The sequence below is a fragment of the Gekko japonicus genome, unplaced genomic scaffold (genome assembly GCF_001447785.1).
Source record: "Gekko japonicus isolate JY-2015 unplaced genomic scaffold, Gekko_japonicus_V1.1 scaffold562, whole genome shotgun sequence".
Classification (NCBI taxonomy): Eukaryota; Metazoa; Chordata; class Lepidosauria; order Squamata; family Gekkonidae; genus Gekko; species Gekko japonicus.
This window is the reverse complement of record NW_015172569.1, coordinates 169,790-193,700: the sequence shown is the minus strand read 5'-3', so window position 1 is coordinate 193,700 and position 23,911 is coordinate 169,790. Positions and strand designations below refer to the sequence as shown.

At 43.5% G+C, this 23,911-nt stretch overlaps 1 protein-coding gene across 1 annotated transcript; it reads right to left on the bottom strand.

The window, feature by feature from the left end:
* Positions 1 to 104: 104 nt before the first annotated feature.
* RNF139 (ring finger protein 139) lies at positions 105 to 18,626 on the bottom strand. Its single transcript, XM_015421339.1, has 3 exons — positions 18,594 to 18,626; positions 16,766 to 17,195; positions 105 to 2,441 (listed from the first exon to the last, which is right to left on the bottom strand). Exons 1-3 carry the CDS (start codon positions 18,624 to 18,626, stop codon positions 706 to 708), a joined length of 2,199 nt encoding a protein of 732 aa, XP_015276825.1. The 3' UTR covers positions 105 to 705.
* Positions 18,627 to 23,911: the final 5,285 nt, after the last annotated feature.

The following is a 23,911-nucleotide window of genomic DNA, read 5'->3' as shown; positions in this document are numbered from 1 at the left end:
CTATGCAGTAACCAAATTGCTTGCTCACGACTATAATGCCAGTAGCTCACAAAGTAGAATTTTTGCTCACTAGACTCCACAGCTTAGAGGGAGCATTGGTGGGGACTGTTTATCTCCATATTTCTCCTCTCCACAAATGCTAAGCCGCATCAGTAACACTGTTGAGATTAGCCTAACACTTTTATTTTTTTTTCCTCTCAAGACAGGAACGATGCTTTGGTAAGGTTTTAAATTAGATTTTAATTTGCTTTTATTTGCTCTATATGGTTCCTTCCTGAAACCCTGAAAATGAATCAGAGCATCTTCAAAACTATCAGCTTAAAATTAACCAATCTGCATGAACTTCTTGACACAGTGTACACACTATAATTTGCACTACCAATTAAGAATGGTTTTTGTTCAGCTTTTTTTAAAAAATAAGCAAAAACATTTTATTCCATGTACAATAATGTACATAAAATGTAACGTGGTCACAAAAGAGACCAGCAGTAATCAGAGGTATATTTACAGTAGCACATCACAGTAAACTGACAACCCCATTCACAGATTCAACATTTTGAGATACTGTTCTTGTGCTTAGATACACACTGATGAAGTGAAACTTTTATTCCATTGTTGAAAGTCACTATTAACACACACCTGCAGTGTTCAGTACATGACATTTTAAACCACCAGGTTTGATGTTCAGAGAACTGCAATAACGGGCTAAGTCAAGCCGTCGGTCTCTTCCTCCTCCTCACTGTCGGTACCGTCACTGTCTTCAACATTTTCATTAGGTACGTTTTCGTCACGTGCAACAAAGCCGTTATTGTTTGAGGCATTGGTGTTCTCCTTATCCTCAATATAAACTTTCTGGTGGCACATTGGACAAGTGTCTTGAATATAGAGCCATTTCCGAAGGCAAAGTGCATGGAAGTAGTGATTGCATGGAGTAATACGAGCAGACGTAGTAAACTCGTGGTAGCAGATTGCACACACGTCGTCTATTTCACGTAATCGCTCTCCTTTGACTTCGGGAAGCGAGTTGATTTTCTTAACCGCAGTCCTGCGATTTATGAACGTCTTCCACCCGTTCTTAGCTTGCAAGTAGATGTTGAAATAGGCATGCAGACACATCATACATGCCCGGATTTTACTTCCTGATTCAAATACCATGGTGTAAGCGCCATTCCCAAACATTATGAGTCCAAATATGAACTCAATAATATTGCCTGTCGATCGAACGTAGTAGACGTAATCATCAAGCTTTTCCCATAGGACATTATAGTAGCCATCAATCATGAACAGTACATACACAGTGATAGAAACTATAACCTTCAGGCAGAGCTCCACACAGAAGGCTGTAACTGCAAACAGCCATGTATTTAGTGCATAGTGGTGCCAAAGGATGTAGCTGAGCAAAATTGGAAGAGCAAAGAGGCAAGCTGAGACAAAGAGTACGGGGAAGTGTCTGCGGAAGGAGGACACGTGGGAGGCACTCAGGGACATCAGGACAGGATCGGTCATCCCGTGGATAAAATGCAGGACTGCAGTTAGCAAAAGGCACATGTTTCGACTCAAGCGCACTAGTCTCTCTTCCGGCTTTAGCCCACTTAAACCAGTCTGCAGAGCCAAAATGAAAAATAGAACAGGGGCCACAAAACCAAGCCTCTTGTCATCTTCATCAGTCGAACCTATAAAGGCCAAAATGCCAAGCCCTAGATAATGAGCCACAGAGGAAATCACAGCGCTCATGCCTAATACAGTTAAAGTAGAATCACACCCACTGATGATAAGGCTGCAAAGCACTTCCCAAAAGCTATCCCAAGAAATCACATATGATTTCGTGCCTGAATTAGTTTCTGCCATCTTGACAACATAAATTAGCACTGCAGCTTGGGCCGTGAGTCTTGTGAGCCAAAAGACACGCAGTACGGTTGGGAAACGAATCCTTTTCCACGTATCTTCCAACAACAACTGTAATCCATAAATGCGATACATGTGCCTTACGAGGAGATAGACATACCGTGTGGAGTAGTAGAACCGTTTCATTTTAGACACTAAAATGGCCAGGGTATAAAATGTCACAACGAAGCCTGAGATAAAGACTAGAGTCTGCCTGATGTGTAAAGGTAATTCAATGATCAAGCCTACAACAGGAATCAATAAATCCAGTATGATCAGTTGAGAGTATATGGACTGGATATTTAACAGTGCAACGTAGCCAATTCCAAAGGCAAGCTGAAGGATAGAGAGTGCCATCCACAGGGAAGGTCCTTTATGAGGCAGGAGCTGGACTTCGAATGCTCCCGTGTAATAGGCACTGTGGAAGTTTATGTGCAAAAAAGCGTAATAGTTCACCAACACTGATGTTGCGGCCAGCAGAAGTGCAGAGCTGATCATATAAAACTGGAAAAGGGATCTTTGTGAAAGAACGAGGACGATGCTGGATACAAAGACACCTGAAAAAGAAAAAGAAAGAGGGAGTTAAGCGCTTTAATAAGTGAACAGTGACTCTGCCATTAAATGTATTTATTTACATTATTCACAAGTCCGCCTTTCTCACAGGGAACTCAAGGCGGATGACACAGTGAGCTGGAACAATCACAAAAAAAAATAATGGGGCATTCGGTAACCAATGCATTCGGATTTAGAAGTCTGAAACCGCTAGAAAGAACTGAAGCGTAGCACAAGTATTCACATGACACATTAAGTAGTACAGAAATTACTCGACACACTAGTGATGTATCTCCGGGAAAACAGTGCTCAAGCTTTGGTCTCTCATGTTGAATCAGGTGGCCCACCGACCAATGTTCCCTCTAAGCTGTGGAGTCTTGTGAGCAAAAATTCTACTTGGTGAGCTACTGGCATTAAAGTTGCGAGCGATTTGGATGCTGCATCAATTAGTTTGCTCTGGAGCCGTCCTTCCTGAGCGAAGGCAAAAATGTGTGAGCCGGAGGCTAAAGAACTGTGAGCTAGCTCACACTAAATCAGCTTAGAGGGAACATTGCCACCGACATAAGTTGTGAGCCCAGAATGCTGAATACAGCCGCCAATCTTCTCAGGGGCTCAACAGCCCTGTTTTTACTGTCCCAGGGAGATCTAAACAGGTTACTGAGCCTCTGATGGGTTGCATTTGGCTCGCAAGTCACAAGTTGTGCTGGTCTGTGTCAAAGGAAACATCAAACCAGGCAAGCAACTAAAACAAGCAGAGTTCAGGGTTGCGAGCAAGACACAACAGCCAAACCGTGCTCCGGGACTGCTCCTGGGAAGTCCTCAGGCTTGCCTACTCCCCCTTCCCCCCCCCCCAAGAGCAGCTCAAAAACTGAAGGTATTCACAACCCCAACAGACTACAGTTTGTCTGTTTATCCAAATGGTATGTCAGGAAGAACAACAAATGGGCTGGGGAGAAAGAAATGGTAGGCTCGCTATTCAGTGAGGATGGTGAATTATTAACAGATGGCAAAGTGGAGGCAGATCTCTTCAACTCTAATTTGCCTTCACGTTCTCCCAAAGAGGAACTGTTTGCAAACCAGCAGTGTACGAATGGTTAAGGACAAGTCAGGGTCACATGGATCCACGGAGGGTTGGAGAAACGTACTCAAGGAATGCTTCTGAATAGCACCTCATCAATGGGGGGGGGGAGGGCCTCACAAGGAGGGCTGCAGGGCTCTGTCCTCCTGGGCCTAGTACTCATCAACATTTTTATCAGTGGTGGATAAGTGCAGATGACACAAAACGGGGGGGTTTTAGAAAACATCTTAGAAGACAGAAATGACAAAGTGACCTTGCATAGGCTGGAAACCTTAGCTGAAGCAAAATGAAATTCAACAGACACAAATGAAAAGTTCTACATTTAGGGGGAGATAATCACATGCATAGCTACTGGATGGAGGATATCTGGCTTGGCGGTGGTATATTTGAAAAGGTTCACAGAGTAGCAGTCAACGAACATGGGACAGCAGTGAGATATGGCTGTAAAATAATAGAAGAATGGTCTGAAAAAGTAATAGCCCCACTCAACTCTGCTCGAGTTAGACATCATCTGAAGTATGGTGTCCAGTTCTGGGCACTGCATTTTCAGCAAGATACAGACAAACCAAAGTGGCAACTGAAACAGAGGGCAACAAAATGATCGGAGGGCTGGAAAACAAGTCCTACAAGGAAAGGCTGAAAGATGTGGGTATGTTTAGAGAATAAGTGGCCTATGAGACCCCCACACTGCTCTAGGTGGGACATTCCTAACCAGCTCTACTCAGAATTAGGTGTTGTTTTATTCAATGGGACTGACTCCCAAGAAAGTAGTCTTAGGACTGCAACCTAGGACTCTAAGGCAGTGGGTGGATTCTACCTTACCACTGCAGTGAGCAAAGTTCATTTATTTATTTAAATATTTATGCCTCGCCTTTCCTTTTGGCTCAAATTTTAAGCCCCCCCCCCATCTAAGGAAGGGCTTCCTCCAACTTGTGGTTTTTCCACTGGAGGAAGGCCACTCGAAGCTGGAGGATGGCTCCTCAAGCTGTACTAAATCCAGGTGTGGATACTAGCACTTGTCCTAAGGAACGTACACAATGGATTTCATTGACTTCGGCAGTCACTCTACATCCATGTTTGGTGCAAGCACCTGTGGTTTATAAATTTAGGCTGTAGGTGAGGGCTTTACGGTCACAGAATAGTTCTGGCAGCAAATATCTAGCTGTATGGAAACCAGGTTATGTCTTATGAAGGGTGTCATCTCAATTGCTGATTAGTGAACAGACAGGTTTCCCCGCCACTTGACTAGAAGATGCTCAGGTTGAATAGTCATTAGCGGCTCCTCTTCTGGCTTAAAATAACTTGTTTATAACACTGGCCTTCAGCTTACTGAAAACAGAGGCAAACCTAAACTGGCTCAGGGAAGGAAGAAATTAGGACTTACTCTGACAAGCGTTTTTGCAACATACATTTCTTCTCATTCCAGTCTGATTACCGGGGAGGGTGGGAAGAAACAACACTTATTATCCTGTTCTACATGCCTGGAAGTAAACAGGTGTTTTCAGAGAACGAGGATTCTATTACAGATTTAGTCCCTGGACATGAAAAAGGATTATAGGTTGCTATTCTAATTTTTCAAAAGGAAATAATCAGTTCTGCCACTAGGTCTTTTAAAAGATTAACTGCAAAGAATTAACTATGTTGTCGAAGGTTTTCACGGCCGGAGTTCATTAGTTGCTGCAGATTTTCCGGGTTGTGTGGCCGTGGTCTTGGCATTGTAGAACCTGAACATAAGAACATAAGAGACGCCAATGTTGGATCAGGCCAAAGGCCCATCCACAGTCCAACACTCTGTGTCACACAGTGGCCAGAAATACCAGGTGCCATCAGGAGGTCCACCAGTGGGGCCAGGACACTAGAAGCCCTCCCACTGTTGACACCAAGCACCAAGCACCAAGCCCCAAGCCCCAAGAAGACGTTTCGCCAGTAGCTGTGACTGGCATCCTCAGAGGTATAACAGAAAGATGGAGTGAGTGCTCTCTGTGTCAAAGTGAGAAGAAAAATGGTAGGCAGGTAATTTATATCTACTCCAGAAGTACTCCACCTTCTGGAGTAGATATAAATTACCTGCCTACCATTTTTCTGGCGAGACGGCCACACAACCCAGAAAATCTACAGCAACTAAAGAATTAACTCTTGCTATAGTAGAAAGAGGCCTTTCTGCTATAATTATATTACACTAGCCACAGTGGGCCCACATCAAGTAAGAACCCCATTTAGCCACAGCCACACATTTAAGCAAGGGAAAAATCTCAGTGTTATTCACTCCATCCATCATATCTATGTAAATGTTGAGGATTAGAAGAGTTATATATTAACAATCTCTTAATCTTTAGGATATCCATATTCTGCTTTTTGGCTAACTTAAGCTCCCAAGGCCACTAAAGAAAAACAGAAAATGTAACAAGAAGAAAAAGTGTAAAGTGACAACAACAAAAATCTTTAAAAGGGCAGCCAGCATAATGAGAACTGCATTAATCTAACAGCAGCAGGAAGATGATACATTAACAATCAAAAGTTACTGTACCATTTCCACGAGAAGCCCAAATGCTCTCCTAAAGATAATAAAAAGTGTTCAACCAACAGGAAATGAGAGGAAAGGCACAAGGCAGCTGTCCCTGGGGAGGAATGATCATAATCCCGGTGCCAGCGTTGAAAAGACCCTGTTCCATATAGCGGATGGACAACCTTCCACTTACAGTGATACTGAAAGACAATGTCAATATAGAGCACACTACTGCAGTCAAGTCTGGACATAGCTAAAATCTGAATGGATGTAGCTCAGTGTTCCCTCTAAGCTGAGTTAGTGTGAGCTAGCTCACCGTTTCTTAGCCTCTGGCTCACACATTTTTGTCTTGGCTCAAGAAGGATGGCCCCAGACAGTGTTCCCTCTAAGCTGAGTTAGTGTGAGCTAGCTCACACTAAGGCAGCTTAGAGGGAACACTGTCTGGGGCCATCCTTCCTGAGCTAAGACAAAAATGTGTGAGCCAGAGGCTAAGAAACGGCGAGCTAGCTCACACTAAGGCAGCTTAGAGGGAACATTGGCCCCAGAGCAAACTAATCTATGCAGTAGCCAAATTGCTCGCTCACAGCTTTAATGCCAGTAGCTCACAAAGTAGAATTTTTGCTTACAAGACTCCACAGCTTAGAAGGGAACATTGATGTATGTTCCCGGAAAGGTCACAGCTGGTTGCTCACAAGACTACACAGCTTAGAAGGGAACATTGATGTAGCTAGGCCTGTATGTTCCCGGAAAGGTCACAGCTGGCGAAGCAGCCCAAGCCACCTGAACTGTTTAAGCACTGAATCCAAGAGCATTACCATATACATGAACATAGAAAATTAAGCCTTTACAAATTTGTTGGTTTGGTTTGGTTTGTTTCTAGGAGCCTGCCCAAAAATGTAGGAGTCACACTTGTTTTCCACCCTCAAGGTTTCATGTTTAATGACCACATTTTCTAATTATTGCTACCACAAAACCTAAACCTAGCCTGTTTTTGTAATGTTGTTAAAGCAATGTCAAAAAAATGTCCCAGTGTATAAATAAATAGTAGAGCAACCTTGGTTGTCATTGCAACAAAAAGCTAACCTCCAACCCTAGCCTATTTCCTCCCCAATTTCTCATGTCCATTACTGCTTTAAAAGGCTTCATTTAAGTAAATATTGGAGCCAGCAGAAAAAGCAGTGGGTTAAGAAAGGAGTTCATCCACCACCACAAAATGGTGTCAAATTATATTTATACATACAGAAGTCATAACATTTTCCAACATAATTTTTGTCCATTTTCTCTATACCTTTTGGGGTAATATAGCAGCAAAAAAACATCTTATACCAATTTTCTCTAAGTGCCTGATAGAAAGAAGGAACAGCAAGAACTTCATGCACATTTATTTTTATGACATACAACAAACTATTCTAATGCAAGTTATAAATAAACTTTGGGTTGAATCCAGCCAGTTTTTTTCACTCAATCTTGGCCAGTAACCCTCCTTATTACAGCCCTCATTCCACATGGCTTTTGTCCGAGCAGGTCCCATCATCCCCAAAACTGGATTCAGGATGGTCAAAGCAAAACCATTCCTCCCCTTTTTTAACCAGTGGGAAAGCTGGTTGATTCCAACCCTTAGCATTTCTAGTGAGAATTACTAAGATGCTAAAATAAATCCATTGTTGACAAAGCTAGGTGCTATAATGACATTTCTAGGCACCATGTGACCCGACACCAGGATTTGTTGAGCTATGATATAAATTATTTATTTATTTATTCCCATTATTAATTAATTACCTATCCCCAAAGTCATGGGCTCTAGGTGATGTACAGAGTTCTAAAAGCATAAAACATAAGCAGAACTATACAATTAGTATATCCAATAAACATAAATATATTCCATACAATTTCAGAAGTTATTTTAGACAATCTCATCCAAAAATATGTTCACATCCCCACCATCATTCTGAAAATGAAATTCCAATATGGCCTTTCCAAAAATGTACAGATCAGTGCCACTTTGACAATGGACTCAAATGCCTATGGGGTGGGAGGCCCTCCTTCGCTGGAGGTCTTCAAGCAGAGGTTGGATAGCCAACCGTCAGAAACGCTCTGAGTCTAGCTTCAGATTTCCTGCACTGAGCAGGGAACTATATGGCCTATCAGGCCCCTTACAAGTCTAGGAATCTCTAGCTGCAATCCTAAAAACACTTTCCAAGGAGTAAGTCCCATTAAATAAAACCAGATGATTTCACAGTAGACCTGATTAGGATTGCTCCCTAAGCAGGTCTACCCAGATTCCTACTCAGGCCTATTCAGTGGGAGTTACTTCTTGGAAAATGTTCTTAGGAGTGTACTGTAGATTAGCAGGTGTAGACCTCTCCTAAAGAACTGCATATCCCATTTTATTGATGATAATGTTGAATCAGAACACAACGGAAAGTTTTCTGATCCAACAGCAACTCAAGAGATCACCATATACCCATGTTTTGTACAACAACTAAGGTTTATACACATTTAGGCTGGAAGTGAAGACCTAAGGGGCACAGAATAGATGCAGCAGCAAATAACCTTGTTTCCACAGAACTGGATATGTGTATGAACAGTATTACCAGGGATCTCAATTACTGTAACAGACCACACTCTGAGTCATCTGCCTTTCCTTTTGGGATTTTAGAAGTTTCCCAGTGTCTTGCCAAATATAGTTTAATTGGAACTAACAAGGATCCTACACATACAATCTCAGGAAGGGCATAACCTGCTGTAATATGAATATTGCTTAAAATCTTTGCCCAAATGGAAGCATTTCCACCATCCTACATGGGGCTGTTTATGGCCAAATTCCAGTCAAGAAACCAGAATCTGAAAGCAGATACCAGCAAAACATTTCCAGGTATCAAGCAACCCAGCACCATGGGCTCATCCCGATCTGACTCATGATTCATGGTTACCCAAGAACCTAATGATTACTAAAATAAACATCAATGTGTTCCAGCTGAGTTCAACAACAGCCTTAGAACTCACTATGAAAGTTCAATCAAATCCAAAACCAACAAAGTATCAGACTTCCTTTTGAGATGTCAGGTTGCTTCCTAGCAGAACAACAGCAAAGCCCTCACCCACCTTATTGTAGTATGAATGGGAATATAGAGATTTTCATATATAAGTTTCTTCTTGATTGTTCATATTTATATTTCTCTGGTTTTTATAGATTTATTCTTTAAGTAATATTTTAGTAGGATGTTAGAAAGGCCTGTTATATAGAAGGCTTTCCTCTTGTAGGTCTGATATTGTTAGCAGACAACATAATAGGTACAAAGTTCATGATTCTGTAGTTCTTAGGGCAAACCTTTCAATGTCTGGGTCAGATAGGATTTTAGTCTCGTATCAGTAATGAATACTTTTGTTTAGGTAAGAACAAGCTTTAGCCGATATGCCTTAGGTCATGTCAAGTAAATATGTGACGCCATTGCATAGACACACCTTTCTTACATTTGACCAATAAGGAGATTGTTATGTAAATGTTGTTTAAGTTTTTGTAACCAATTATGCTTTTTGAATATTATTCCCATGATGATGGTATGATGATGCCATTTTAAGTAATTTAACTTTATGTATTTCCTGAATATGTTCAGAATATGCTCAAGAAGAAGATGAAGAAGAAAAAGAAGAAAGTTGTCAATTTCTGGTTAACTATTTGGTCTAATTGTTTTCCTATTGATTGAGGCATGTTTCCTGATTATGCTGAGAAGAAAACAATCAGTTTTGATGGGTCCTTTGGCCTAACTGTTTTCCATATTTCATTACAATAAAATATAAGAACTTCCTCCTCATTTGACTTCATTTTTGACATGGAATCTAATGTTTACGACATTATTGGACCATGACCCCAACCCAGAGAAAGTCAGGTTTAAGGGGCATGGGACAATTCAGTCCCAGCTTAAGTCTTCACACTGGGCTTTCTCAGGAAGGCACATCACATCCAAACACAGCATCGATTTTCAGCAATTCAAACTCAAGAGGTGGTAAATTTTTAAAAGTTTTTTTAAAACAAATGTTGGCTCAAGTAAATTTAAAAAACCACTCAATAAAATAAATCAATTAGACATCATGAGTGCATTTAAACATTCCTGCAAAATAATTCCCCAGGGCCAAATGCTTATATCTGATACTTCTCTGGGTGAGAGTTTTTTGCTGATTCATTCCTCTCACTGCCTACCCTCACATCACACCGGGCATTGTTGCTGGAGGGTCACTAATTCCTGGGATCAGTATTTCAGAAGAGAGAATGCTACAGCAGGGGGAGACAGGAAAGTTCTGTCCCACAGGTGGAACGATTCACTGGATACAACCCACTGCAATTTTGCAAGTCTCCAGGTAATATGAGATCAATACTGTACTTTAAAAATAATTAAGAGACTAAGGAACATTTTTCAGCCTTCAAAAAGAATCTAGGACGGTGATGGCAAACCTTTTAGAGACCGAGTGCCCAAACTGCGACCCAAAACCCACGTATTTATCGCAAAGTGCCAACACGGCAATTTAACCGGAATACTGAGGTTTTACTTTAGAAAAAACAACTCATACATTAATTTAAGATGATCCAAACAAAGTAAGGAAAGCAATCCCAAATGCTTTCATTTACTTAAAATTATTTGGCGGAGAATTCGACACTTTAATAATGGTCTGGGTCTGGCTGGGGCGATGGCACGCGTGCCCAAAGAGAGGGCTCTGAGTGCCACCTCTGGCACCCGTGCCATAGGTTCGCCACCACTGATCTAGGACTTCTGTGATTTAGCTACTTTTGTTTAATCAAGCCTTTCAAACCAAAGTGATAAGGAGTAAAAACACGCTAATTTCAGTGACCTCCATTTTCTTCCATACACTGACCCAAAGCAATAATGGCAGCCTAATGAAGATTCATGTGAATTAATGAAAAGGAATAAATCAAGCTGAGAATTTCACAGGTTTACCTTGATTCAGGTGGGCAGCCATGTTGGTCTGAAGCAATGGAACAAAGTTTGAGTCCAATGGCACCTTTAAGACCACACAACCACAATGGCACCTTTAAGACCACCTTTAATGCACACGAAAGCTTCTACCCAGAATTAAACTTTGTTGATCTTAAAGGTGCCACTGGACTCAAACTTTGTTCCACAGGTTTACCTACCTAACCTATCTAGTGTACGCTGTATGGTGTAACTCGAAATGCTTTAGGAAGACAAAAGTGCAACCATATCAAATAAAAGGGCCATCCCACCGCATCACCTGGACTTTCCATTTCATCAACCCCGTCAAAAAAGTAACCATCTAAACACAGGTCTCAAGTAGCACCAATCGTTTAATCCTATCATTGTGCTCTTAACAGAGATCATCCCTTAACAGACCCCCAAATCTCATTTACACAAGATTAACTTCAAAGCACTTTCCCATGCTAATGCATCTTTACAGCGGGATGAATCAGCCGCTGTTTCAACAGAGTTTAAAATCTTACAACCACCTTGTCACATGAGCAGTGGCAGCCATCAGACGAAGTCAAAGTGTGGCACCTAAGAGCCTCACCCTTCAAATGGTCCCATCCCCCTTTATATATTTGCTCGGGCTGGAGAGATGAGTCACTACTTCAGTGGAAGTCACCTTCCCTGAGCATTACGTTCTCCAATGCCTTTCCACAGTATTCTCTATCTGTATGCCGACATAGCTGGCCACCCCGAGTGATGATTTAGTGTTTATAAGTAACAATAGCACCGTCTAAGGCACCAAAAAAGGCCAGGTAAAGTCACACACACCAGTTGTAAGAGCCCAGCCTAGCCTCACCTCATCACAACTTGGAAGCTAATTTTTTATGTATTTATTTATTTAATTTATACCCCCACCCTCCCTGCTGCTGTGGCTCAAGTGGTTAAGACGCTGAACTGCAGGCTGTGGAAGGTTGGTAGTTCAGCAGTTCGAGACCCGAGTTGCCGCATGACGGAGTGAGCTCCCGTCTCTAGTTCCAGCTCCTGCCAACCTAGCAGTTCAAAAGCAAGAAATTGCAAGTAGATAAATAGGTACCACTTCGGTGGAACGGTAAGAGCGTTCCGTGCGCCTTGGTGTTTAGTCATGCCGGCCACATGACCATGGAAACATTTTCGGACAGCGCTGGCTCTTCGGCTTTGAAACAGAGATGAGCACCGCAACCCTAGAGTCGAGCTCGACTGGCTTTCGAGCAAGGGAACCTTTACCTTCACCTCCCTGCAAGAGCAGGCTCAGGGCGGCTTACACAGTTTGATACATAAATAACAATTAAAATCCACATAAAATCATCTAAAAAAGGAACAGGCATTAGGTCGACGTAAAAAAACCTCTGCTTGAGACCCTGGAGAGCTGCTGCCAGTCTGAGTAGACAATACTGACCTTGATGGACCAAAGGGTCTGATTCAGTATAAGGCAGCTTCATGTATATCATTTACCTCCTTACTTACTCAAACAATTCACTCCCCCTCCCCCTTTTTGCTTTATACAGTGATCACCTCTCTAGAATAGGCAATACATTTCATTAAGACAATGGCAACTCAAAGTGCCATGAATTAATTCAACATACAATTAAGCAACACACTCAGGAAAGGCAAGTGTCAAGTCCCATGAAAGGAAACCTATTATCTCCATTACCATTTAAATGTGCTCTAGGCACAGCGGAATATCTTGTCAAGCTAATAAAGTTATAATTAAACCCAACATGTAGACAAAGCTTTGGGGGAAGGGAGGCTTGCTCCAAGTTAAATCGTAGTCGACAGGTAAATTAATTCAAATGTAATTAGGAATGTGACACACTTGAAGATGAAATGACGAAGCTGGGATACAGAGCTCTCGGTTAAATTCTTCTATCGTGTGTGGTGGGGGAAAGCGCTCTCAAGTCACAGCTGACTTATGGCGACCCTGTGGGGTTTTCAAGGTGCAAGATGTTCAGAGGTGGTTCGCCACTGCCTGCCTCTGGTATTCCTTGGAGGTCTCCCATCCAAATACTAGCCAGGGCCGCTCCTGTTTAGATTCCAAGATCTGATGAGATCAAGCTAGCCTGGGCTATCCAGGTCAGGATTCTATCGTGCGTAGCTCCTTAGAATTAAGGGGATTTGTCTGCAACACTTTTGCAAAAGACACCGTAAAGGTCACTAGCTCAAGAATATCTACAAGGAAGTGAATTGTTCACAGAGTAACATGGTGTTTTTTTTTTTTAAAAAGCAGCTTTTCCTACTTACAAATGCTCCTTTGCCTAGTCATCCTCAGATTTGCACATCACAGATAACCAGACAAATAACTATCTCAAGGCCTAAAGCACAGCTTGTTTCAAGTACATTTCCTACATCAGATATTCCTTTTGCATAGAGAAAAATGCATGCCAATTATATCATTGTAGTTGTTCCAAGGCCACTTCAAACGTGATGCCTCTTAACAAAAGATAGCATTTCTATGCAGGGGGAAGCAGGCAACCCTATCTTTATGGGCAATGATCACATGTATGTGAACCCTACTGAGGTTCTCAGAGGAATGACAGGATATAACATGTGACAGATGTACAGAGCAAGTGATGCTCTGTCTTCTTGGTGCTTGGGGGGGTCAACAGTGGGAGGGCTTCTAATGTCCTGGCCCCACTGGTGGACCTCTTGATGGCACCTGGTATTTTTGGTCACTGTGTGCCAGTGTTGGACTGGATGGGCCTTTGGCCTGATCCAACATTGGCGTCTCTTATGTTCTTATATGAACACGTTGTTACCCAGCACGTACAGTAAAATGGACCCCTGTACTCATACAGCCTATTATTTTCTACAAAATGAACTGTCATTTCTTCAGAAAACATGCACGTGGTAAGTGCTGTCAAGTCGCTTTCGATTCTTGAATAGCCTGGCCTTGATCTCGTCAGATCTTGGAAGCTAAGAAGGGTCGGCCCTGGTTAGTATTTGGGTGTGAGATCAGCAAGGAATACCAGGGTCGCTACGCAGAGACAGGCAATGGCAAACCACCTCTGAACGTACCTTGCCTTGAAAACCTTATGGGGTCACCATAAGTTGGCTCTGACATGACTGATAAAAATAAATACATTTTAAAACTGAAAACAAACGTCCAAAAACATCCTATCGTTAATTTGCTCAGGTCTTGCAAGTTGAGGGCCATGGCTTACTTAAGTCAATCCATCTCATATTGGATCTTACTCTTTTCCTGCTGCCTTCAAATTTTCCTAGCATTATTCTCTTTTCCAGTGAGTCTTGTTTTCTTATGACAAAAGTGCGATGGCCTCAGTTTTGTTATTTAGCTTCTAGGGAGAGTTCACACTTGATTTGATCTAGAACCCACTTATCTGTTGTTCTGGTAGTCCGTGGTATCTGTCATACTCTCCTCCAACACCACATTTCAAATGAATCGACTTTCTTCAGAAAACAGACTATGATTAAAGCAGGCTGTCTCTATCTTGGGTCAATCAGCAACAGACCCACAAAGTTTATACTGAAAACAAGAATGCTAGGATTATTACAAGTAAGAAGAGTTCTAAAACTTCAAACTTGGGGGCTAGCACGGGCGAGCCTTTAAAAAGGTCACTAGAAAGTTAACCAAATAATCATGTCGACGCCTTACTGCATAGTAAATGTACACCTAACCTGAGTCTTAAGACTCCCAATGGCTAGGTTTTAAGTTTCATCTTATAGTAAAAAGATAGGAGGATGGATGCCTACAATCTTTTTGGCAGCAATCTGAGGAAGAGCAGTTTACAGCCAAAGGTAAAACTAATTCAGGTCTCAGTAAACGACACCTCTTTGGATTTTAGAAAACAAAACATGCCGTCAAGGAGGCAGAGTGAGGCAATACCAAGTGAGCATCTCATTGGAAATCTCTGGGGGAAATGTGGCTGAGAGAAATAATGGTATCAATTATATAATCTGTTGAGTTTTTGCCTGGGAGCTACAGCAGCATTCGAGCCTACAGCTTGGACAACTCTTCAAGAACATGCAATACAAATTATTTCATTTATAAGCACCCATTTAATCAGGATAGTTATAAATCACCCAAGAGCACAGATTCCCCCCCCCACACACACACAAACCATTTTAACACTTATTTCTGTGGGAATCTAGGATTGGGAAAGATCCATTCTAAGGCAACAGGAAGCATAACTTGGGACTGTCAAGAAGATAAGAGAGATGCTTTTTAGAGAGTTGGAGCCTAACTACGCTACACATTATAGCGTCATCTCAGAGCAGCCATTTAAACCCCACTCAAGGGCCTAGTTACACATTGAACGGTTTACCTGTCAGCCTTATGTCTGATCTTCTCAAGTCTTGTCAGATATGAAGTGGAGCTACTTGCTGAGATTCTCAGGCATGTAGGGGCCCGATTCAGGCCAGGAATGCAGCATGCAAACAGAGAGAGGCTTCATCCTCCCCACCAGCACACTTTTCTAGACCTGAAGCGGCCGTGGCAAGCCATTCTTCGCACCCAGTGGGGAAATCGGCATGCAGCCCACCGTCACACACAAGTTTCCACAACAGGCCAAACAGCAGCTCCCCGGGTGGGTCCATTTCAGATTGAGAAAACAGCACAAAGGGTGAAGCTTAAAAAAAACCAACCCTGGCCCCAATCCAAACTAGGCATCCACAGCCTGGAATTAAGTTTCCCACCTGGAATTCCCAGCACATCTTACAGGTGGTCACAGAGTTAGGCCCTGCAATTAAGATCTGGGTTCAAATCTCCACTCTACCTCGAAGATTTCTGAGTCACCTTGGGCTAGTCGCCCGCTCTCAGCCTCCTTACCAGTGTTGTCGCTAAATGGCACGTATCCTTGCCCTGAGCTCCTTGGAGGAAAGGTGTGATCTTAACCAAAACATGCACTCTATAATCTTTCTCAGGAAAAGCATATGGCGATCTTCCTCACACATCTTAACGAAGGCAAATGGAGAAGCAGAGAAGTTGGAAGGAAAAGAGGAAGAGGGGGACGGGGAATAGGGTTGCTAGGTTCCCCCCTGGCCAAAGGCAGGGGACGGTGGAGGGGGGCAGATCCCGGTCGCCAGATCCAGGTTGGGAAACTCCTGGAAATTTGGGGATGGAGCCTGGGGAGGACAGGGACCTCAGTGGGGTAAAGGTAAAGGTCCCCTTGCTCGAAAGCCAGTCGAATCCGACTCTAGGGTTGCAGTGCTCATCTCTGTTTCAAAGCCGAAGAGCCAGTGCTGTCCGAAGACGTTTCCGTGGTCATGTGTCCAGAATGACTAAACACCAAGCCGCACGGAAGCTGCTACCTTCCCACTGAAGTGGTACCTATTTATCTCCTTGCAATTTCTTGCTTTCCAACTGCTAGGTTGGCAGGAGCTGGAACTAGAGAGGGGAGCTCACCCCGTCATGCGGCACACTCGGGTCCCGAACTGCTGAACGACCGACCTTCCACCGCCTGCAGCTCAGCGTCTTAACCACTTGAGCCACCGCACAATGTCATAAAGTCCACCCTCCAAAGCAACCATTTCCTCCAGGGGAGCTCTGTAGTTTGGAGAGGAGGTGAACTCAAGAGGGTCCCCAGGTCCCACCTGGAAGATGGCATCCCTAACGGGGAAACCTGTTAAAGGGGTGGGGAGGGAATAAGAAGCTATTGCACCCTAAGAGGAGAGAAGCTGCGGGGAGGGGAGCGATATGGAGATCTCTCTTCCTTTCCCTCCCCTCTTTTTGGGGAGAGAAGCGAGCACCCCTCATGGAGCCGGGGAGGAGAGAATGGAGGGAGGGAAGGAGGGGGGGGGGTCTCTCACCCAGCAGCCGCAGCAGCCCCCCCAGGAGGCCGACCCACAGGGAGTCTCCGGGAAGCACCGGGGACGAGTTGAAGATGGCGTCGATGACGAAGAGGCTGGGCACCCGCAGCGCCCCCCTCCTGCCCGTCCCCGGGGGGGGGAAGGGGGGGGGAGCCGTGGGGGGCTTATCGCCCGGCGCCCCCCCCCGCCGCTTCAGCCCGCTGCTGCTGCTGTTGTTGGGGGCCCGTCCGCAGCGCCGCCGCCATCGTAGCCGCCCCCGGGAGGGCGCCTTCGCCTCCTTCCTGCAGCCAGGGAGAAGAAGCGGCGGCGGCGGCGGCGGGCGGCAAGAGCAGCCGGGAGCGGTGGCGGCAGCAGGGCCTCTCTGGGCCGCGCGGGGCGGGATCAAGGCGCCCTCCGTCACAATGCTAGGCCCGCCTCGCTCCGTCCCCGCCTGCGGCGAGGAGGAAGAAGGAAAGCGCGGCCGGCCGAGCGGCCACTTCGGAAGACCCGCCGGGCCGCCGCGCCCCACTCCTCCCAGCCCCGCCGCGGCTCGAGTCTCTCCCCTCAGGGGAGCCCTCCTCGGCCTACTAGGCCGCCCGCCTGCTGACTGACTGAGGGGAGAGTTCGGAAACGGAGCCGGGGAGGAGATAAGGCAGCTTCATATCTCCCCCCCCACACACACCCGGGGATTCGTTATTTTTACGTTATTTACAGGTTTTGTGTTATTTATAGGTGGGAGTAGCCGTGTTGGTCTGAAGCGGCAGAACAGAGTTTGTGCCCAGTGCCACCTTTAAGATACACTCCTCCACTGTTGGTATCTGAAGAAGTGTGCTTGCCCGCAAAAGCCTATACCGTGAATTAGGAAGTTCAGCCAACAGCGTGGGAAACAACGCAGTAGATAATATAATAATATCAGTAGCACGCTTTGTATTCAGTATATTATAGAATAGATTCAGTAAGTCAATAGTCACAGCACAGTTCACAAATACAAAAAAAATCTCCTGTATGTGAAACAAAAGTACTGGATCAACTCAACTAAAACCTTGCGCCTTCTATCCTGGCGAGTCAAAGATAAAAGGCTATCCAGACATATAATATGGGTCAAAGACCAGGAAGGGAAAGCGCACACGAATTCCATATCGATTAACAAAGTCTTCGCAGACTTCTATCAATCATCGTCTGAACCTTCCTCTGAGGACATTCAAACTTATTTGACATCGAACTTGCATATAAAAAAACTTACAGAAGAACATCGTGAAATTCTCCAAAGAACCATAGAGCCGCAAGAAACCCTTGAGGTCATAAAGAATTTGAAAAACAATAAATCGGCAGGTCGAGATGGTTATCCGCTGGAGTTCTACAAGAGATTTGCTAACATATTGGTTAATCCATTGGCCAACGCTTGTAACAACATATTATCTACAGGACAAATTCCTCCGTCTTGGAGCACAGCAGCCATAATAGCAATACCTAAACCGGGAAAAGAAGGTTCAAACCCAGCATCATATCGTCCGATATCTCTCCTGAATCAGGATTACAAAATTTTTACAGCGATTTTAACCAAAAGGCTGAACTCATTCATTTCAAATTACATCCAGCAAGATCAAACGGGTTTCGTACCAGGTAGAGACATAACAGATCATTTTTAAAACACTGAATATTATGTCATTATGTGAAAAAACGAAAATAGAATCAGTACTCTTATCACTTGATATAGAGAAAGCGTTTGATTCCCTTGAAACATCGTACCTGATGGGTTTTGACTCTAGGTTCCTTCGAGCTGTCACCTCAATCTATACATCACCAACAGCTCAAATCAAAATAAATGGAATATCATCTAGGAACATACCGCTAAATAGAGGCACCCGACAAGGTTGTCCATTGTCGCTGATACTTTTCGCCCTGGCTTTAGAGCCTTTGGCGACTGAAGTCAGAAATAACAAAAACATCCAAGGAATCACAGTGGGTCCCGAAACCTTCAAATTAAGCCTTTTCGCAGATGACATGTTGGTATACATGACAAATCCTGATACATCTATGTTTCACTTGCAGCAAATTTTAAAGAAATTTGGTGTAATTTCAGGACTTAAAGTCAACCACTCCAAATCTCTCATAATGCCGCTAAACCTGGCAATATCTACGGAGCAACATCTGAAAAAACAACACAAATATCAATGGTCTAACAAATCTCTTCAGTACCTGGGAATACATCTACCCAGGAAAATTGCAGACCTATATTCCCAAAACCATCAATCAAAATTCTCAGAAATCAAAAGCGAACTGAACAAATGGGAAAAGCTTCAACTGGACTACTTAGACAGACTACATCTAATTAGGTCATTTATTATACCTAAACTTCTATATCTATTTCGTACAATTCCTATCGAATTATCAATTGACACACTTAACAAATGGCAAAAAGCATTAAACTCATTCCTTTGGCAAGGTAAACGTCCAAGGACAAACTTTTTGACACTCAGGAGGAGGCCTTCACAAGGTGGTCTAAACTATCCAGACCTGAGGCTGTATTACAAAGTGACACTGTTGATTCCTGTAATTAAGATGCTGAGCCATGGTAACAACATAGATTGGGTTAAATTAATAACCCCATTGATATCTCCTATCACGATCCAGGATTGCATTTGGAACGCACTGGGTGAGCGTCCTTGTAACATAAAAGACAACATATTTCTGACAGCCATCCTGAAGAATTAGGACTCTTGTCGTTCATTATTACTTCCAAAGTAATTCTGACAGCCATCCTGAAGAATTGGGACTCTTGTCATTCATTATTCCAAAGTACTCAAGGTTCACATCTTTTCTTTCTCAATCCTGGTTCCTACCTGGTTGTGACATTGGGATAATAGAAAGCTGGAAGAGAGCAAATTTAACTCAACTCGTTTGATTGATATTATGACAAAAGATGGCCTCTCATCTAAAATGCTACTAGAAAACAAATTGAAAAAATCTATTCCATGTTTTTTTTACCTCCAATTAAATCACATGGTTCAACACTTGGACTTAACCTACCTACTGAAAGTCCCAATTACTCCCTTTGAAAAACTCATTGATCCAAAAAATACAGTTTCTAAAGGTTTGATCACAGTGACATACGATGTCCTGATTCGTCAAAAAGGAGAAGAACCAATGAGACAACAACAACAATGGCAACATGATTGTGGAAACACCATAACTCCTCTTCAATGGCAGCAAATATGGAAATCTAAATTGATGACATCGCCTGTCATCTCAACGAAATTGCAGACGCACAGAATCATCACCCGATGGTACCTGACGCCAGAACGACTCTCCAAGATGACCTCAAAACATTCACCACTCTGCTGGAAGAAATGTGGAAATATTGGCACCTTCGCACACTGTGGGTGGCAGTGTGACCACATCCAACAGTTCTGGCATGACGTGCTTGCCCAAATCAAACTAATCACCGCCTATGACATACCATTTGATCCGGCCTTATTGTTTTTGGATAGATGGGACGCAACAGTAATACCACCAATCCATCGGGATCTTATCACTAGCCTCCTAGTAGCAGCTAACACATCCATTGCAGCTAGATGGAAAGCAGATAAAGCCCCATCTCGATCCTGCTGGTTGACGTTCAGAAATCTACCCCAAACAGTCCAATTTTGCAAAGAAATGGCTTCCCTTCATGGAATTCCTTTTTGCCTCTGACCTGCAACCTAGTAACTTAACATACTTATCTATACTAAACCAATAGCTGTCATCACAACACTGAAATTATGATGAAACATAGTGCTAAAGTGCGAATTGGTTCTGAATGAATAGGAGAATTGCTCCCTTACCTTGGTCTCGAAACAAATAAATAGCTAAGTTGAAATCGTAACACTTGTTAGCATGCCTACAGTTAATGTTAATTTGTTTTTTGTTGTGTTGTTATTGTCTATATATGAAAGCTATATCCTAAACTCTACTTGATAAATTGTATGCAAAGTTATTGAAATCTGTTCAAAGTTATACTACTGAAATCTGTTTATGAAAAATTAATAAAAAGATTTATTTAAAAAAATAGTCACAGCAAAATGAGTGTGTGTGTGTGTTTGGGTTCCCAGCCTCCGGGGGGGGGGGCTGGGGATCTCCCGCTTTTGCAACTGATCTCCAGCTGACAGAGATCAGCCCCCCTGGAGGAAATGGCCGCTTTGGAGGGTGGACTCAGTGGCATTGTACCATGCTGAGGCCCCTCCCCTCCCCAAACCCTGCCCTCTCCTGGCTCCACCCCAAAGTCTCCAGGTGTTTTCCATCCCAGACCTGGCAACCCTAATACACACACACACACCAATTGGTGTTAATTTTCACAAGCAAAGTATCTTTGATCCTTCTTCCTTCTACTGAGAGACTTTGCTTGTGAGAATTAACACCAGTCGGTGTACATATATGCTCATTGTGCCGTGGCTATTGACTTAACTGGATTTATTCTATAAAAGAGTGTTGTTGTTATTTACTGTATTTCACACAGTGTTGGTTGTACTTCTGGACTCTTTGTTCACCATGATCCCTTTTGTTCTAGGTATACCGTGAATAAAACTTTGTTGGTCTTAAAGGTGCCACTGGGACTCAAACTGTTCTATTTTTTTTGTAGTCCGCCTTCCTCTTGTCAGGGTGTGGCAACCAGAACAGAGACTTGGGGGGGGAAATTAAACAGGGTCGAGAGGCGACTGCAGAGAGGCAGTTCTGTGGCTCTCCCCTGTAGCAAAAGAACCCAAAAAAACCCATCAACCCCAAACGGTCTCAAAACCCTAGTGGCACCTTCCTTAAAGACTAATTCATTTCAGCAAGAGCTTTTGTGGGTCACAGCATGCTTTCTAGGTTGCCGTCTTCCGGGTGAGGCCTAGAGCTCTCCCACAATTACAATTAGAGTTGCCATCCTCTAGGTGGTGGCTGGAGTTCCCCCCGCCATTACAACTGATCTCCAGATGACAGAGATCAGTTCCCCTGGAAAAAAATGGCTGCTTTGGAGGGTGGACTCTAGTCCCTCCTTTCCTCACCATCTGCCCTCCTTGGGCTCCAGCCCTAAATCTCCATGAATTTCCCAATCTGGAGTTGGCAACCCTAAACACTATTAGTCTATTGTAGCCAAGTAAAACAAAAAATCGAGTGGCACCTTCCTTAAAGCCTAATTTCATGGGCCACAGCCTCTCTCTTGGGTATCTGAGGAACTGGGCTGTGTGGTTGCTAACCTCCAGCTCACAGTCTTTTAGCCTCCGGCTCACACATTTTTGTCTCAGCTCAGGAAGGATGGCTCCATAGCAAACTAATTTACGCAGTAGCCAGATTGCTCCCTCACAACCTTAATGCCGGTAGCTCACAAAGTAGAATTTTTGCTCACAGGACTCCACAGCTTAGAGGGAGCACTGCTCAGAATCACAACTGATCTCCAAGAGAAAATGGATGCTCGAAGTGGCTTACAATTTGAATAATGCAAGAATTTATTTATTTATTTGATTTATGCCACGCCCTTCCTACCAAAGCAGGCTCAGCCAAAGCAAGCCATAAAAAACTTCCGTGACTGGAACTCTGAACATACAATTTGTCCCTAAACCCTCAAGGGGGGAGCACGTGATCAGCACGGGAGCTGTCGTGTTTCTGTGCCATTTCCACAATCAAAAATTGGATTCAGCTTGGGAAGAGGCTTCAGACTCATTTGTTACGTGGGCCCGATCTCCTATAAGTGTCACTTCATTGGGCCAGCCCACATGTGCCCTAAAATGTAATGCCAGGTACTGGAGACATAAACTCAAGGTCACTGAGGATGGGCCAGCCAGGTTGGGAACCAGGACCCTCCAGCAGGGACCCTCTCTCTTCTGTTTCCCGATCTCTCCTAGAATCCTAGAATCTACATAGAATGCATAGAATCTCTCCTCTTGCAGATTGCCCCTTAACTCCCTTCTCTTGTCTGTACAGCCTCCTTCTATCTGTCCCCTCATTTTTTTTTTCTTTCTTTGCCACTGCGATCTATCTCTCACCCTGTTTTGCACTGAACATTTACCAAGCAGGTGGATGTGATGTCAGGTACTCCTAAAAGCAAAAAATAACAAAATCTCCCTTGAGTGTTATTTCCCCTTGACCTCCTTCTGATTTTGTTTTGTAAAAATACATCTCATCTCCCCACACTTAAGTTGTCTCTGCGACATTTAAAGAGAGAGGCAAATTTGACTGACTGGATCCGAGTTTGCTATTCAGATTAAAAATCATCACTTTCTTCACATGGTATTTGTTGCTTTCCTTTTAGGTGTGGTAAAATGACAGAGAATGAGGAATTTACTTTGTTCATCCTGTCCTTACTGGAAGGCAGTGAGGAATTGCCCTCTTCCCAACCTTTTCCCTTGCCACTCCTGGAGTTTACTCTCTCCTGCCCCATCTGGCTTGAATAAGATTTCCAGTCGGTCAGCTGAAAGATAAAGGTTCCCTTGCTTGAAAGCCAGTCGAATCCAACTCTAGATGGCAGTGCTCCTCTCCATTTCCAAGCCAAAGAGCCAGCGCTGTCGAAAGACTTCTGTGGTCATGTGGCCAGCATGATTAAACGCCAAGGCGCACGGAACACTGTTACCTTCCCACCGAAGCGGTGCCTGTTTATCTACTTGCAATTTCTTGCTTTCGAACTGCTAAAAGTATCAGCTAACAGAGTGGCAGCCCTCCACTAAGTGGCCCTAAGCGATGGCCTATGGGGCCTGTGACGACCCCTTAACTGGGGAGGTCTGGTTTTCCTTTAAACGTGTTCTTATGTTTTATTTTACTTTGGGTATCCGGCTGCCACCAGGAAATTTTAAAAAGGATTTCCAAACCTTTATGTTTTACTCTTGATATTACTGGGTAGGTAGTTCGAGGGTTTAGACTTTTGAGGAACTATGTGTTTCCTGGGAAGAATTTCTTTAGTACTAGTATCTTAAATAAAAGTAGATTTATTGATATTTCACACACTTTTCTCTCTTACTGACAGGGATCTGGGCATGTAACTTAGTAACACATTTTTCCTTCAGGCCAGTAATTCACAAATAAAAGATTAACTCATTGTAACCAGGAAGGCTTAAATACTGAACACTTTTCTCTTTTACTGACAGGGATCTGGGCATGTCACTTTGTAACAATATTTTCCTTAGGCCATATACGTTAACTGTTTCTTATACATTC

Coding starts and splice junctions, on each gene's coding strand:
- RNF139 (XM_015421339.1), bottom strand. CDS start 18,626: ATGGACAACCTTGTCGGGTGCCTCTATTTAGCG. Junction 17,196..18,593: donor TCGGGTGCCTCTATTTAGCG/GTATGTTCCTAG, acceptor TCCTCGCCGCAG/GCGGGGACGGAGCGAGGCGG. Junction 2,442..16,765: donor GGGGCTGCTGCGGCTGCTGG/GTGAGAGACCCC, acceptor TTTCTTTTTCAG/GTGTCTTTGTATCCAGCATC.